Below are 17,893 nucleotides of genomic sequence, written 5' to 3' on the forward strand. Positions count from 1 at the left end.
ACTTGACATTTATCCAGAAATCCTAGCTGTTCCCATTGCACTAAGCAGACTATCTCAGCAGCAAGCCTGGCATATTCAGGCTGCATTAGGTGTACTGTATGTATCACTGGTGTGCACACAGCAAACCCCCAGTGCTCAGGAAAACTGGCCATGTGCGAGCCATGAATGCTGCGTATGCACAACACACCCCCAGGTCTCAGACGAACGGGACTCATTTTGCACGCTCATTGCGGTTTGGGTAACATCACACTAACCAGCACCCAGGCTGCAGACACACTTCTCCTGGTGAAGAGGGGTGTGAGACCAGTGCTCAGTCCACAAGCATGCCTGAAACACCTGCAGACCTACCTTGGACAAGTCCTCAGGCACATGCATGCTTCATCTGCATGAACTGTCCCACTAGAGTAACAGCAGATGCTGACTTTCTTTGCTACCTCGGTCAAAAGCAGCAGCTGAGCTCATCACGCTTGCCCTGGGAGCCATTCTGCCCTGTAAGCTGGCAGACGCACTCCCAAGCAAGGCAGCTCTGCTCCCTCCCCATGCAGGACACTTGGCACTCGGGTGTCCTTCAGTCAGCACAATGGGAATAGAGCAATACAAGTCCTGCTGCATTCCTCAGCTGTGCAGTGCTTCAGATAAAACCTGTGGTTCTTGTTAAATGACAACCAAAACTACACAGGAAGATAAGATAAGATAAGTGAGTTTACAACTTACCTAAGGAACTGTGTGATCTGACAGAGGGAAAAACAAGACCTGGCATCTTGAAGGCAACACACAGCCACCTGCAAGCTCTCAATCACGCACTTAGTCCAAAGAGAGCAAGAGAGCGACTGGCACTGCACTGCTCCCCATTGAGCTGTTTCCCCAGTGGGAAATTTGTCCTCTTGCCCAACTCCCCTTCTAACCTGGGCAGCACCAGCGGAAGCTTGGCTCTGGCCCACAAAGGACGTGGCAGAGGAGGCGCAGGTGGTTGGGGGCTGCTTTCTGGGTGCAGCTCCCTGAACTAAAGACACAGACAACTGTGTGCTCCCCACCCCAGGGCCTGTCAGCCAGCTGGGAGAATGTCTGGGCAAGGCAGCAGCAGAGCTCATGCACCAGAATCCTTCACTGGTTCTGCTGAGACCATCCTGGTGCCAGAAAGTTAAAAACTAACTCTATTAGAAAAAGAGTAATTCTGAATTTAAAATGTCCACTGATGGGAAGTCTGCTGCACTACTTGGTAACTTGTTTCAGTAGTTAAATGCACGCACAGTTGGTGTGAGCCAGTTTCCTGACTGATTACAGCTTCTAGCTCTTGCTTTAGCTGTTGCCTGTTCGACCAAGGAGCTTTCTGCTACAGTCATATATGTCCTTGCATGCTGCAGCCAAACCACTCACCCCTCTGCGACCTACAGAGTAAACCAGGCTCTTCCACTCATTTTCTCTGCTATACTGCATGCTTTCCAGGCAATATACTTACCTAAGCCCTAGTTTTTCAATATGCTTCTTGCACTGGGGCACCAAAACACAGCAAACTCATTTAGGAACACCCCACACATAAAGTTAGCAGAAGCTGCCTCCATGAGCACCTGGCATTTCCTTGGCTGCAATGACTACAGCAGCCATCAGGCTACATCTGCTCCCTCTTGACTCTGGAAATTCAGTAGGGCAGATTCACTCTCAGGATCGCCCCTGTGCAACAAATATTCCCCAGGACTGTGTCTCTTTTTGGCTTTGCTCCAGCCACAAGGCAATTCCCGTACCTGCCTGTCCTCTCCCGAGGTCCTACTCCCCCTGCCTTGCCTCTGTCCATCACTTACCCAAAGCAGCCTTACACCCACTGTGCCTTCCTTACACCCAGCGTGTCTTTACTGATGCCTCACCCTAGTCTCTCACCAGAGGCCATTCACCTCCAGGTCCTGACAGACCTCCATCCCTCCTCTGAGCAGCAGCAGAAATTGCAAAGTCGGCCAAACCTCACATGAAGTTTTAATCCAGCAGAGAGTCCACTGCATCCCTTTGTAGAATGGCTTAATACATAAATTCCCGGAGATGAAAAGCACAGTTTATTCCTAGATGAACTTTGTTAACAAGAATTTATAGCTCATGATGCCCCATAAGTTTAGCATGAAGTAGCTTGTATTAAATGGATTATTCTAGATCGTCACGTATTATCCTAGAGTATCATTACGTGCAATAGCAAATTAAAGCAAATACTCACAGATTCCAACTGCATCCAACACATCCAACATCACCCAACTGCTCATTGGAGTCAAATTACATTATTTTTCACACAGTTCAGCCTGCTTGGATTCTGTCATATTAATGGAACATGCTGCAAAAAAGGCCCATCTATCCCAGGTAAGAAAAATGTGCCTGTAAAGCACAGTGACTGGGACAGGCACTTTTCAGAGTTGAGAAAACTCTTAAATCAGGGTGAAAATGTACACAGCTGAAGTGTGTTGCCATTAGCGAAAACTTTGGAAAATTGCATTTTTGGTGAATGAACAAGTTGAAAGAAATGAGTTCAGCTGGAGAAATAAGGCACTGCAGAAATGGTGGAGCACATGATCGACCCCATCCATCCCACACATGCACACATGCTGCTTCATAAAAGTACTAAGGCTAGAACACTAAATTTATTTTGTAAATTATTTGTAAATTTAAATAATAAATTAATAATAAATTTTTAAATTTATAATTGCCAAGGTTGTCTAACACAAGCTGAACAGAATCTGATGAGAAGTTCTGTTACAGAACATCAGGTCTGTCTAAGACGGGTGCCAGGGAGGACTGCACACTTTGAAGGGAACAGCAATAATTCAGGTAAAAAACAGTTGTTGCTACTTGCCTGTGATGTTATTTTATTCAAGATATGAAAGCAAAAAATCATTTTAGCAAGTTAAATCATCATCTCCAGAAACTAAAGAACCAGGCAGAGGGTTTAGCTTGGATTATGAGGTCTCCCAAGATTTTTCAAGTTACCTATAAAGACTTTAGGCACTTACTGTCCATTCTCCAGGTCCTTCACATGGCACACAGATGCTTCCACCACATCCTTTGGGTTGTGGTAAGGATTGCTGGCAATGGGATGTTCCTCGAGATGATAATGCCGGGCAGTCCCATTGACTTTGTAAATCAATGGGCTGGCTTTCCCATTGGGTGACATCTCCTCTTTGCTTCTCTCCTTCTCGGGTATCACCACCTCAATTTTCACTTCAACTGCAGGAACAAACAAATCTTCATTAAAACAAAGCCAGAGGTTTTGCTGCCATGATGCCTCTCCCTCCTTCCTTTGACTTCAAAAGGGGCTGACAGATGTCATCAGAACTGACATTTTCTGTCAGCTTGCTTGGGAAAAAATATTTGATATCAAACTTGGTTTGATTACTTGAGTCCATTATTCCACTGCTCTTTCTCAACTGTGCACCTTTGCATTCATAAAGTAAATATTCCTGCAAGCAGGCATTAGTGATTGGTGCAAAACAATCCATCTGTCACAGTTCCTGTCCTGTTTAATGGAAAATAGCTTCAGGAAGTTAAGCACGAGCATACCAACAACTCTAGGTCACAAATAGACTTCAAAAAAATCTTTTGATTGTTCGTAGATAACATTAACTGGAAGCGAAAGCCAACACTGAATGGTGTATAAAGCTGGTTCATTAGATGGAGACCAATTAATAAGGAACTAGTATTAAAAGTGCTCAACGTTATTTCTGTAAGAGGTTTTCAGTGTAGAGTGAATCTTAAGCATTAAAGGGGAAAAGCAAGAATTGTCTGGTTTACTTAAGTTTATACACTGAGCAAGTTTGACTATAAAAGCATCCCTGGCCATGTAAGGTCAAGTGACAGCTTTCTGGAAGACATTCTCAGTGATTTCGCTGATTTCAGACTTTACATTCTGGCAAAGCATGAGGATCTGTGCCCAAGTGGGAGCTGGACAAGCACTCTTCTAGTCTCAACCCTTCGGCTGAATGTCTGTGTCTGAGCCCTGCACCTGCCAGTGTGATCCACTCACGCCTGGCCCCGTGCCCTGGTGGCAGCAGCCTACCACCAGCTGGACAGTGGCTATGTCCCAGCTCCAACCTGCGCCCCCAACCCATGCAGAGGCATGGGGGCACAGGGGCCCTCCCGACACCTTCGTGAAGATCACACCCGCGCAGAAGTCCTCTGCCTGGGAGCCAAGAAAGCTGCTCCCCATAATCGGAACCCCTTGTACCCACGCAGTGGCGCTAGGAGTTGCCAGGAGAGGTGCTCCCGCATCAACTCGTTCCTAGACACTCCAACTTGTGAGCGACAGAAAGTGGGAAGAATTTCATTGGTCATTGATGGTACTAGTCATCCAGCCTGTCCTTGGGGATGACTAGTTAGGGTCTCTGAGCATCACTGGGGTGCCACTGAACACCGCAGGAGAAGGAGGACAGTCACAGCACATGCCAGGGCCTTCAAGGAACTGTGTTTTCTTCTCAAATCAATCATGCCAGATGACAGCTTTGACTTTAAAAATATATATTTCAGGTCCATAGCTATCAAACAGGCATAAAATATCACTTTATCTCATAGGCACCTCATGAAACTAAAGCCATTAATATTTATAACAAACACCAGGGGATTTTATAGTGAGCTGGGCATAATTGCCAGAGACCAAAGAGGCATCCCAAGCACATGGGCGAGCATTTAGTTTTCCCAGCCTTGTAAATGTCATGAAAAGGAAGAGTTGTACAGAAGATAAAAATTAAAGCTCACAACTGAAACAGGTTAAGGACAGGCAAAACCAGAGGAATAATGTGTCCCAGTGTAGTGTGGTGGGAAACTGCTCCCACCACATATGGCACCAGCCCAGCAAGGAGCAGGGATTGGTCAGTTTGCTCCAGCCTAGCCAGGGAGCCACAGAGAACAGCAAGCACCTGAGCATGGAAAGGGCAGGAAGAAAGGTCTTGGCAGGTAGGAAATGAAGGTACTGAGAGCTATGAAATCAAGGACATGCTGCTCCCTGATCTCTGGCAAAGCCCCACTGTTTCCTGCTTAACAGAGCTGAGCATACAGTCCAGCTGAGATGAGTGGAGATGTCAGCACATTTTGCATGTTTTCTCTCAATCCAGAAGCAGAGATGGGGAAAAGGCTGGCATGGAGGTTACCACATTGACAATCTTTCAGTAAATGAGTAGATACCAGACAAATTATGGAGAACAAATATTTTTCTCAGCAGGGAAGGTGCCAGAGCTGAGAGGAGCAAAGGAAATCACCAAGAGATGATCTCAAAGGAGGCAATTCAGTCATCCTGCTGAAGTCAGAGCACAGAGGCTGCCCCTCGCCCGCCTTGGCACGGCCACACAGAACTCTGCAGCTGTCTACTATTTAGGACAACCACACTTTTCCCCTTCTGGAACACTGGAAGCAGTAGGTTGTTCCAAGAGGCCCGTGAACAGCCACTATCTGTGCTTTTCCACATCAGCACCTAACACTGCATTGTGCCCTACAACCAGCTTTCACTTGACAATATGACATCTGCAATCCTGCATGATCAGACTGGATAAGGCAGTCCCTGCATCCATCCCTGGCAGCACAGCTAGGCAGGCAGTGGAGCTGCTTTGTGCTGAAGCACCCAACCCTCACCATCATCACCATGGGCCAGGTTCAACTGTGGCTCTGAGGGACAGAGCCAGAAAAGTGAAGTTCTGTGTGCCTACGCTGAACTGATGGAAAGACAGAAAATGTGAACTTCTGCTGCATCACTGTATCTGCCATCTGCAGGAGTTACTGCACACAAATAGGTCCAGCTCTATGCATTGAAATAAAAAACACTGTGATAAGCCCATGTCTTCCTGGTTCTCTCCAGGGGCAGTGCAGTGACACAGCTCCACTCCAGTAGGCACCCAGCAAAGAGACTGCTTTTTTAAGCATGGCTGTCCTATAGCATTTGGAAAAGCAGGCACGAATTTTCCAGGACAGAGCTAGGCAATGTAATATACATCTGTTTATGTCATATCCTGTAAAATACTTTCAGTCAAAGAAACATGAGAATCACTTCATACAATTATGAGGTTGATCAGTAATTCAGCAGGAGCTAATGCAGCCACAGTTTCTTGTGACTAACAGCTCTGTAACAGGCGATACTGGGGTTGCTAAAAATCAAGCATCAAAATGATGTATTTTTGGTGTGCATGAAAACAAAGTGCCCTGGACTGGTGTCTGCACCCAACCCACCCAGGGTTGCTGCAGCCCCCTGTGCAGGCTGATGCCTTTAGCGATGCTGATGTTGCTGAATTCTCTGCTCATGACAACCCCCCTAGCAACTGTCTGGCTGTCTCAAAATTTAGTTTTCCAAACTATGTTTGGATCATGTGAGCACACGGAGCACCTGGCAATCCATGGACTTGCATGAATGAAGATGGAAATTTAAATCTGAGCCTTTTGCTTGTTTCCCTGTCAGAAAAATACCTGCAGAAAGCAGCAGCTCTCTGGCACCACTACACTGCAGCATTCTCAGCGCTGCTCAGCTCTCATTGAGCAGGGACTGGTATGCCACCCAAGCAAAGGAAAATGAAGCACAAGGTCTTATCCCCACTATTTCAGGTCCCTTGTCTCCATGCAGGCTGGTTCCCTCTTTCCTCTCCCCAACCCTTCGTCCACCTCAGCCCCCATCTACATGTACACATGCTCACCCATGCCTCCTGCCCACGTGGCCCTGCCCAGTGCTTCCTTGCCCCAGCCTCCTCCTCCTCATCATCATCATCCCCCCAGCGCAGCCCCAGCTCTGTGTGAGATATCCCTCTGGCCAGAGACCTGCATTCCTGAGGGATGATCCCTCCAGGAATCCAGAGCTTGGTGGCACCTGAGCTGATCCAGCAAATTGCCTCTATTGCCATCAAGGAAAATTACATATAAACAAAATAGTTATAAAAACCAGTTCAACCCTAAAATCCCATTGACATGCTGTGGCTGAGTTCAACACACTCCATCCCTTTGACAGGCTTTTTCTAAAACTGCTGGAAGAGGCTCCTGAACTTAAAGCAAACTGTTTGGAAAAGTTTTCAACATGTGCTATAGATCTGTGTGGTAGCTGGAAGTCATGGACCAGCCAAGAGTACCAGCATCCCCGAGCAGCACTGCCCCAGCCACGGCTGGCAGGAGCGAAGGGACAGCTTCATTGTCCAGGGTGGAGCAACTGCTGTCCTCCATGTACATACATGCGTGCCTGCCAAAGACATGCTTTCTCAGCCTGTGTGACCAACATCATACACATATAAAAGTATATGCATATAATCTGCATGTGTATGTATGTTTGTGTACATTTACATCAATATGCATATATATCTGAAGGACAATGGCAAGAGGCCGATGGCTGTAAGAATTTTATGAGAATATACCCCAAAAAAAGCAGATGAAAGCATTAGCAGGTACTAATATTGCATATCCACACTCAGCACTGCCAGCTGTTAGTATTCAAAAATCCTGAGTCAGGTCCCCAGAATCATGGAATTGCTTAAAAGTACAAACACTTGTAAAGACTATAAACTCACTAGAAGGATATTGAGTTGCTCAAGCATGTGCAGAGAAGAGCAACAAAGCCGGTGAAGGGACTAGAAAACAAGAGTTATGAGGAGCAGCTGAGGGAACTGGGGCTGGTTAGTCTAGAGAAAAGGACACAGAGGGGAGACCTTATCACTTGATAACTATGTGAAAGGAGGTTGCAGTGAGGAGGGTGTTGGTCTCTTTTCTCAAGTAACAAGTGATAGGACATGAGCAAATGGCCTGACGTTGTGCCAGGGGATGCAGGTGCAGTGGTGCAGGTCCATGGCAAGCAAGCACTGGAGGGCAGGGAATAGCTTAATGTAAAAATCCAACAAGTCTCCTACTGTAAAGTCTTAACAGCTCAGAGAGCTACCGGTGGAAAACAGAGAAGCATTGAGAGCAGTAGGTGATGGAACATCAGCACAGTACAAGTGGGCAGAGGCTGAAAGCCCAGCTTGCTGTTGTGGGGTTTAGCTTTCTGAAGCCAGCAGGGAGTGAGGACATGGTGGTGGGACATGCTGGGGACCTTGACACTTCCCTGCCCTCTTTGTGGCCTGAAAGAGACTCAAAAATGAGTTAATGACAAAATCATGAGGTCAAATGTGTCTGGTTCTACCCTTTCTCTACAGAAGTTACCAAGCTCCCAAAACCCAGGGCATGGGCAGTGAGAGATGTGACAAACATAATAATAATAAAAAAATAATAATAATAAAAAAATAAATATATATATATATGCAGAGACTGAGGGCTAGGCTTCAGAACAGTATCTGGAGTCATGGGACTGCAGCACTAGAAATAACAGGAGATTACATTGCTACTTGAACATAAGTTCTTAATTAAACACTGATATTTATATCAGGATTGGTCGGGCTCTGCAGCAGCAGACGGACTTTGGGGCTGGGTGCAGCCAGCACAGTTATTTACTGCCTGCAGGACTCCACTCCTGCACTGGTTATCTGCCCATCAAAAGGTCTTCCTGGAATACAGAAATGTGTTATCAAGGTTATCTTAAGAAATACTGAGACTGTTTGGGGAAACTGAGGGTCTCTCTCAGGTATAAGAAGATGGAGCAGATAAGGACCTCATATAGACCTCTCAAAAGTCTCTAAATAAGTTAAATTCTATTGACTTCAGGCTGTACCTGAAATATTTCCTTCATGTTGAAGCAGTACTAATAGAGTACTAATAGAGAAAACAGCGCTACTTTGTACTTGCATGGCCTGCTCCTCATTTGTACAGGGGATAGGTGGATTTTTAGAAATAGTAAAGTTCAGAAGCTAGCTCTGATAGTTCACTATTCCTGCAAGGAACATGAAAAACGAGTGTCATAAAAAGGTTGTGAAACCTCTGGCAGAGCAGTCAGTATCTGCAAATCTGTATTTGTTTATCTCACTGCACTTGGAGGTTTTATAACCACCAAGGTGAAGCACTTGCAGTCATTGGTGTGCTAACAAGGGCTGGGAAAAGGCTCATCAAAAGATTCTAAAGGCTGCTAATCAAAAACAGAGTTGCAGGAGTGTTGCTTACAGGATGGCATTTTCAGTCATTTGCCCTACTATGCAAGTACAGCTCCACATGAAAATACACAGCTCAGGAAATGCGCCTGCAGAGCACTTTTGTTTCTGCATCAGTCCAAGATTAAACACAATTTTTGCTGATGGTATACAAAATAAAGTGGAACTGCCAGCAGACTTTGTTACAAGTTTATTCAATGATGGTGTTTTTTCTTGGATGTGTTTTCACTTCTTAAAGACTTCAAGGAAGGCTATAAACAGTGTGGTTCTTCGCAAAAGAAAACTTACAGTTCTGCAGGGAATGTGAAGACAGGAATTTGACCGCAATATCCAATGCCATATTATTTGGGCACCACAATCTCCAGTGAAATAATCACAGCACAGGTCAATGACAGAAACCACCCTTAATTTTTTCCTTTGTGTCTCAGAAACTGCCCACATCAGCATCAAAGAGAACTTGTATGCAAAGCAAGGGCAGATGACTTCAGTCTAGGGACACTTGGTGGCTTGCAGACACGACTTGTATCACAGCAGCAAACTCTCAAATCCTTCAGCCTGAAATCCCCACTGCCTGAGACAGTGGAGACAAATTGCCCAAAAGAAGGTCCACAACAGGAGTTTTTCCACCCACAAGTGCTACACATGGATGGCTGACTGATCTGACAGATCAGCGCCGTGAGCTGATTTCACTTTCACTTGGGCATGAGCAGGTGGCAAGGACAGAGAAGTCCTTCAGGTCCTTCTCAGGTGGCCAAGATGAAATGCAGGACACGAACTCCCCTTGGTAACACCAACCATGACAGCCTGACACCTGTGAGCCCTCAGGGACCAGCGCCACTGCGCATGGTGAGTGACGCAGAGCCCCAGGAGGCCACACAATGCTATTCATGCACACACTCCAGACAGGGCTCAAGACAAGTCTTCACGTTGGCATGTTTACACCAGACCTCCCTTGACCAGCCGGTTTGCTTACATAGCCTACACCACCACCATTTTCCATCCTGCATTCCCACCTTTGCCACACAGCGAAGAGCAGGAGTTCACTTGGCACAGCGCTGAGGGAATGTCTGAGACGCACTGCATGAGTTTGCAGGAAGAGAGGAAACATCCTCAATATCCAGCCGCCAATGGGTGCCCATTCGCCCACCAGAGACAGAATACATGAGCAAGCTTCACAAAGAAAACAAAACCCAGAGAGCAGAGCATGACCTAGGTACTGGCCTGGTCTGGTGGGATTGAGAAAACACAAAGAAATCAAGAAGACGGTCCTGCTGCCTTCCATCCTGGGAGACGTCTAGGACAGTATCAAGGAAGGTGCCTGAGCCACACACACCTATGCCAGGACAGCTGACACACAAACATGCCGGGCCATGAGAGGGCCAGGTATTTCCCCAGGTATGTCTGCTGGGGGATGGCAGGAATGGGTGCCTAAATGGATGGCGAGAAACAGGAAGGGTGGCAATGGTCAGAGGAGATGAGTCAGGAGCCAGAGGCAGGCAGCAGCTTGGGACTGGGTGGGATGCAGCTGAGGTCCAGAGTACTTTCATGGGGTCACAAGGCAGCCAGAAACCAACTAGCGATGAGAACTGCAGCCGACAGGGCAGGGAGGTCACTCTGGGAGGGTAACGTTCCTGCAGCTTCTGGACGCACCTCTGCGTCCATGGTGGCTCCAGGCTGGGCGCGTGCCCTGCATTCCCCCACAGCCGAGCCTCCTCCTGCCCGCCCTGCACACCCCCACAGCCCCACAGGACTCCTTGCCGCAGCCAGAGCACAGGAATTTGGGGGATTAGCAGGCAGTAATCCTCCCCGCAGGAGCAGAGAATTAACATTCCCCAGCAGTGCCTGCGGAGCTGCTGATGACCTACATCCCTGCCACCATGGGGCGGGCACGGTTGTCACCTGGCTTGGGCTTGGAGAAGCATCCTCCCATGGCGAGCCAAGCAGCGCCCCACTGCAGCCCTCACGCTGGACAGGACACAAGCCAGGGACAGGGACGGCGGGAAGGTCAGCAAGGGCGTGGGCACATCCTCGCATGGCAGCCCTCCTGCTCACACCGTCCTGGGCTTCAGGCTTCCTTCACCACCTGCATGGGGTAGAAGAGATGCATGAGAAGCAATGCCTGTGGTGAGGGTGGGTGCTGTGGAGGGGGAAAGAAAGTGGCCAGCAGCACGTATGGGCTCCCCAGGCACATCATGCGCAGGAAGTTGCCGTGAGACCCAGGCAGACGGTGACACAACGGACAACGTGAGACTGTGGCACCAAGGTCACCCTTCTGGGATCCACCAGAAAATTCCATCATCCTTTTGAAATTTAAAATTACAGACCCCGTATGATTTATCTTCAGACTTCATTATACTTTCCAAAGCCCTGTCTTTGGTAATTAAATCCTTAAGCACTTAGGTCTCAGCCCAAATACAATGATTAAACCATAAATACAGTTCAGTCAGATTTCTACTTTTATTATTAGATGACGGGAAAAGAGAAAGAAAAGGGGAAAAGGGGAAAAGGGGAAAAGGGGAAAAGGGGAAAAGGGGAAAAGGGGAAAAGGGGAAAAGGGGAGGGGAGAGGGGAGGGGAGGGGAGGGGAGGGGAGGGGAGGGGAGGGGAGGGGGGAAGGGAAGGGAAGGGAAGGGAAGGGAAGGGAAGGGAAGGGAAGGGAAGGGAAGGGAAGGGAAGGGAAGGGAAGGGAAGGGAAGGGAAGGGAAGGGAAGGGAAGGGAAGGGAAGGGAAGGGAAGGGAAGGGAAGGGAAGGGAAGGGAAGGGAAGGGAAGGGAAGGGAAGGGAAGGGAAGGGAAGGGAAGGGAAGGAAGGGAAGGGAAGGGAAGGGAAGGGAAGGGAAGGGAAGGGAAGGGAAGGGAAGGGAAGGGAAGGGAAGGGAAGGGAAGGGAAGGGAAGGGGGAAGGGAAGGGAAGGGAAGGGAAGGGAAGGGAAGGGAAGGGGGAAGGGAAGGGAAGGGAAGGGAAGGGAAGGGAAGGGAAGGGAAGGGAAGGGAAGGGAAGGGAAGGGAAGGGAAGGAAAGGAAAGGAAAGGAAAGGAAAGGAAAGGAAAGGAAAGGAAAGGAAAGGAAAAAGGAAAGGAAAGGAAAGGAAAGGAAAGGAAAGGAAAGGAAAGGAAAGGAAAGGAAAGGAAAGGAAAGGAAAGGAAAGGAAAGGAAAGGAAAGGAAAGGAAAGGAAAGGAAAGGAAAAATCCACTTTCCTCATTCTGCAATCCCTTTGCATTAACACTTATTCCTGCAGAAACGCCATTCCCTTTGGAACAGTTATTTATCTGAGACAGGGTTTTCATTATCATGCCATTTTGCACCAAAAATAGGTTTTAATACCGTTAGGTCAGAATATTTTATGTTTAAGTGGGATGGCCAAACAGAACTTCAAATTACATTTAGCTCACTAGCTTTGACTGATATTGCTCTCAGTTTTGGTACAGACTAGGAATTGGGATAAAGGTTTTAGGTTATACTCCTTGACTGGAAATAGTGAAGATCCACATAACATAACTGGCAATAAAATAAAAGCATTTAATATCATTATATATATTATAAATATATATATATATTGTAAAAAATTCACCCATTTGCACCTGTACCTGAATTGATTTACTCTGGTTTCACCATCTATTTTTCACAATGCCTTCCAAACCCAGCAGGAAGGTAAAACAGTTTCCAAAGAACAGATTAACATAGGCAAAGACTACTTTTTTTTCAGCTTCAGTGCTAGAAGTGCCTGAAGACCTTTCCAATCAGAAGAAAATACAGAAAAATAAGTGCCAGGAGACAGATACCAAGCATTGCAATTTCTCCCCAGGAAATGAAAGCTTGGCAAAGGTACAGAAAAAAAGAAAAAAATTAACCACTTGCTAGAGCCAGCCCTGCCCATGGCAAGCAAGAGCCGTGGTACAGCAAGCGCCCAGAGCTCCAGCCTGGCCGATCTTCTGCTGGGTGGCCGGTCAGCCACCAGCACCATTCCCTCTCGCTGAGCGAAGCACTCTGTGCACATTTATCTCCTGGAGATAAGATAAGAAACTACGAGGTGCAGGTTGCACCCTGCCAGGGAGGTTAGTGTGCACCCAGTCTCTTGTCATTGTTGAAGCCCCTGGTGCCTCTGTCCCATGCCGTGCCCCCACTGGCTGAGCCGGGAACAGCTCCCCAGCACCAGCGGCACCCAGTCTGGTGTCCCTCCAGCAGTGGCTGACTGTAGGACACATGGCAGTGGGACATCTCCAGGCGAAGCATCCTGCTCCTCCGCCACGGGCTCCAGAGACGGGAGACACAGCCACCATCACCACAGGCACCTCTGCAAAGCACTGACAGCACCTTCCTCAACACAGACTATATCAAAGCATCACAGACACGCCCTTTCCTTAAACAACAGCTTAAAATATCCAGACATCTCTCCCCCTTTCCAGGTATATCCCTCCAAAACAGACACACACAGTCCCACATGCCTACAAACTTCCCTTCTGCTGTGTCTCATCCATGTACGGCATGCCCTCAACAAAGTCCTAGGTGCATTCCAGGAGCACCTTCAAAGCCTGAAACATGTTAAATTAGTAACCAAGACTACAGAGGAACACAAAACTGGTGCCTTACCAAATGACATAAAGCATAAGTGCCTCATTACCAAATCCAAGAGGTATACCAATATGAGATAGACTGTTAACAGGACTAAAAATGCACAAGTTTGCCTTCGAGTACCTGTTTGTGAGAGCCACATTCAAAGAGCTATTGGATATGCACAAAGCTACCAAACAAGCTCATTTGCAAAGGGAATGAAGCAGGGAAGAATCAATTCATTGAGTGGCAAGGGCGAGAACACTCAAGGAAAGCAGCATGCCAATACTTACGCATGAGCAAATGCAAAAAAATATCAAGTAAGAAGGTGCATAAATGCAGAGGAAGATTTGGGAAGAATACAGTAGCAAAATCACATGCAGAAATTGCATGGACCTTTGCCAAAACTCACAGGAAGAAACAGAATATGGTTTTGTATGAGAGAAAGAGAGTCTCAGCTGTTGATGTATCAGTGATACAGGACAATAATTTACTGTAAAACGGTAAAAACAAATACCATGTAAAATTTGGTAGGAAGCCAAAGAGGAGCAGCTAACGGGCAATGAGCTTGGTGCTCAGGAATTCCTCAGCATCATGCCAGAAGGCAAAGTAAAATCACACTTGAGCAAATTAAAACTGCAATGAGATGTTGCTGTGAGCAGAATGCTCCAATGAGACAATGTGAATCACATGGAGGGTGCGAAGGAAAGCAAAAAGAAAGCTGAAATGAAGATACTTTCACCTGCAGGGTGGCTGGGCTTCTTCTGGAACAACTGGAGCTTCCTCTCTGGAAGACAACCAGCCTACTCTGAAGCATGCAATAGCGATTTGCAAAGCAGACTCCCAAGCAAACTACAGCCCCAGCAATCCTAAGCAGACCATTTGCTGTGGTTTTCCTGCAGCAAAACAGCTGAAAGACGCTCCTGCACTGGGAGGACCAGGACACTCCACAATACTCCCAGGACTATTTGTCTGGGATGGCTCTGCTTTTGTTTGGACCTTAAAGATGGCAAGCTGAAGCAATCCCGTCAGGCCCACTTTGCATCATCTAATTCCCCCACAGGATGGTCCCCGCAGGCCCTCTGGAAGCACACGCTGTGCTCGGGCTGAACCCTTGCTGCCACCCACTGCCTCCTGGAGCAGGTCATAGCAGAGCACAGTGCACACTTCTGGGTCTCTCTCCTCCACCCAGCCACATATCTCCATAAAACCTACAGGAACTTAAGGACTAATAGGTTAAAACTTACAGGAGATAGATAGAAAAACAGGAGACCAAACCACACCCCCTCACCTCCCACAGACTATAAAAGGCATCAGTGGAGAAGTCACTTCACCCACAAGGTAAACAAGCTGAAGGTAAGCCATGGTGAATGGGGGCAACCCACACTGATCCAGCTTAAACATAAATACTTTAAAAAGAGCTCATTTCCAGAGTGCTGGAGTTACCCAGACAAAAGGACAACGGTTCTTAGTAAGATTTCAGCTGGACAAGAAACAGGTGCAGCCTCCCAACACTGAGAGGCAGGATCCCCTGCCTCGACCTGCTGGCAATACTTTGCCTAATGCAACCAAGAATACCGCTAGCCTTCTTAGCAGCAAGGGCACATGGCTGACTCCTGTTCAGTTTGGTGTCCAGTGCTTCTAACATCCATTACACAGCAGTAAAACTGCTCAGTACTACAACACTGAGTTGTTTTCATTGCAGAAAAGGGTTATAAACCAGAAGAATGGCTGGTCAGCTCAGATATCCGGCTCTTTGACAGTGGCCAACACCACTCACACTCCGTGAACAGACAAGACCAAGGCAAGGCACACAGTCATAGTTCAACCTATGTGTCCTGCCAGGTTCAAGCAACTCAGTGCAGATCAGGATCCAGAGCTGGCACCATTTTTTGAGAGAAGGCATAGTACTGACAATGCTTTTGTTAGCATTATCTTTACCTCTCTGCTTGCTGCTGAGCCCTAGGCTCCTATTCTAATTGAATGTTCTGCTGTGACTCCAAAATCTTTTCCAAGTGCTAGTGTGGTAACTATATATCATACATTGCAGGTATAACTAGTATTTTTCCCCTGAGTATTAATTTGTGTTTATTGAAATCAATTGTCATTTTATCAGCTAGCCACTAAGTTTCATCAAATCCGATTGCAACATTTCACAGTCAGCCTCTGTTTTGCTGCTGTAATTCGGTTTGCCTGCCTAGAAATCTGGCAGATGCCTGAGCACTGGCTGCTCCATGCCCAGTAGCACAAGAATTGCCCTGAGGTACTGGCTGGTAATCCAAGCTAACTCCATGGCCCACTGGGGGTGTCAGCTCTTTCCCACCTCCCTAGTATAAGTCCTCGCTCTTGGCCTGTTCCTGCCTCCCCCGTTACCATGACCAGACCCTCTCCAGAGGTTCTGCCACTTCTCAACAGCAGCTCCTTCCCCTCCCCACCTCACTAAACCCTTTCTTTTAGCCCAGGGCTCATGTGTTGCCTCTCCTCCCCATATCTTCTCCCCCCTTCCCTCCTCAGTGACTTGGGGACTGCTAATGTCCTCAGCCTGATGGTATATTCTCATGCAAGGGGCTCATGGGCATGTGGCCAGGGAATACACAGAACTGTGGTGCTAACCTGGTGCTTTCTCTCAGAGGAGGGAGCTTGCACTGGGACTGGACTGTGGGCCCACGGGAGCCCAAGCACTGATGAGACAAAGATGCTGGGGTAGCTGCCAAGACCTGAGGATGATGGCTGTTGCCACCAGGACAAGAAACATCCTGGTTAGATGTAAGGAAGAAGTTCTTTATTATGAGGGTGGTGAGGCAATGGAACAGGCTGCCCAAAGAAGCAGTGGATGCCCCATTCTTCTAAGTGTGTAAGGCCAGGTTGGACGGGGCTTTGAGCAACCTGGTCTAGTAGGAGGTGTCCCTGCACATGGCAGGAAGGTTGGAACTAGGTGATCTTTTAGGCTCCTTCCAACCCAAACCATTCTTCTAGGATTCTCTGATGACCTCCGGGTCTTACAATCCCAGATCCTTGAGGATTTGCAGGGGCAGAGCCCCATGTCCTCACACAGCTTCTCCTCCTCCACTGTCCCATCCTCCTCTTGGTCCAGACTCAAGCCAGCCTAAGGGCTGTTGGGGGTGCAGTTCAGTTTCCCAGGGCCTAAGGGCTCAAGAATACAACCATCAGTCCAAGGTAACCAGACCATAAGAGCATCCTCCTAGCATCAGCACCCAAACTCCATTCTTCCAGGAAGTTCATGATCATGTGCACACCCAGCCTTCCTCCTTCTCTTGATTTCTGATGGGGACCGGTTCATCAGGCGCCATTGGCCAGAATTTGCTCCCTCTCACAGCTGGGGACATCTGCATGATCTGTGCCGTGTGGCTGGCCGACCAGGCTCCAAGACTGCGGGCTGGCAAGGGTCAGCAGGCTTGTCCTCTTCACACAGATCTTAACCGCAGATGAACTGCGTTATTTGCAGTGCTCTGCAGGAAAACTGGGAAGACCCCTCAAAGCAAACCTGGGAAAGTGCCTGGAAGATCTGTGAAGAGGTTTTGAGGAGCCACTAGAACTCACAGTGACCAAGCGGAACATTTTAGACCTGATTTGTTCCCAAGGAGATGACTTCTGTCTTTTCACAGAAACCACCAGTCTGTAGAAAAAGGGCTATCTGTCTGTGGAAAGCCACAGTCCACAAGAGCAAGGATGAGGAAGATCTCATCTGAGACACACTAGGACAGCAAAGCATGAGACACCTCCCATGGAAACCACTGCTGCAGGAGAAGGAAAAGAGCTTCCCCAAGGTTGAAGAAGAACTTGTCAGTCAGGGGGACTGATGAAAACCACAACAGCAGCACAGGCCCAGGGGATGCCTGTTTCCTAAGAAGAGTGGGATAAAGGGCCTGCCAAAGAGACGTGACACTGCTCTGAAACTTCTAACACGAGGAGGGAGACATGGCAGCGCCAGTGCAGCTGTAGCCCTGACCAGGCTGGCTTTCACCTCCCAGCAGGATGGCACCTCTTGCTCTGCACCTTCTGACCAGGCAGCTCCATGTCACTGCTCTGCCATGCAAAGCATTTCTCTTCCTTGGCATTCACACTGTATGTCCAGCATTCACCCCAAGGGCACTAATACCCTTGGGAGACATTGGGAGGCTGACTGCTGCATCATGTACCTTAACAGTGGTCCTGTAACCATGAACAGCATGCATCATGGGCTGCATTTCAGCCCCACAAGCAACAGATTGAACCTGGGAGGACCATAGTCAAGTGCCATCGTGTAGCCACACGATCATGGAAGAATTTCATTTAAAGAGGTCTCTGGATGTCATATCATCGGATACAATCCCAG

At 47.8% G+C, this 17,893-nt stretch overlaps 1 protein-coding gene across 6 annotated transcripts in view; it reads right to left on the bottom strand.

The window, feature by feature from the left end:
- The window catches only part of AIFM3 (apoptosis inducing factor mitochondria associated 3), a 58,379-nt gene that overhangs the window by 32,060 nt on the left and 8,426 nt on the right, over nucleotides 1-17,893 (bottom strand). For 5 of the 6 annotated variants that reach the window (XR_010825617.1, XM_066979303.1, XM_066979302.1 and 2 more), the window contains exons 2-3: nucleotides 10,908-11,091; nucleotides 2,988-3,201 (exon numbers count right to left, since the gene is read on the bottom strand). Coding sequence is in view for 5 of the 6 variants with exons in the window: in XM_066979303.1 (XP_066835404.1) it covers nucleotides 2,988-3,201; nucleotides 10,908-10,938 (245 nt within the window). In the remaining variant the exon portion in view is untranslated. Of the gene's footprint in view, nucleotides 1-2,987; nucleotides 3,202-10,907; nucleotides 11,092-17,893 lie in introns of those variants that run through there. The other variant, XM_066979304.1, reaches the window with a different exon arrangement.

This window comes from Anser cygnoides, chromosome 17 (genome assembly GCF_040182565.1).
Source record: "Anser cygnoides isolate HZ-2024a breed goose chromosome 17, Taihu_goose_T2T_genome, whole genome shotgun sequence".
NCBI classification, from domain to species: Eukaryota; Metazoa; Chordata; class Aves; order Anseriformes; family Anatidae; genus Anser; species Anser cygnoides.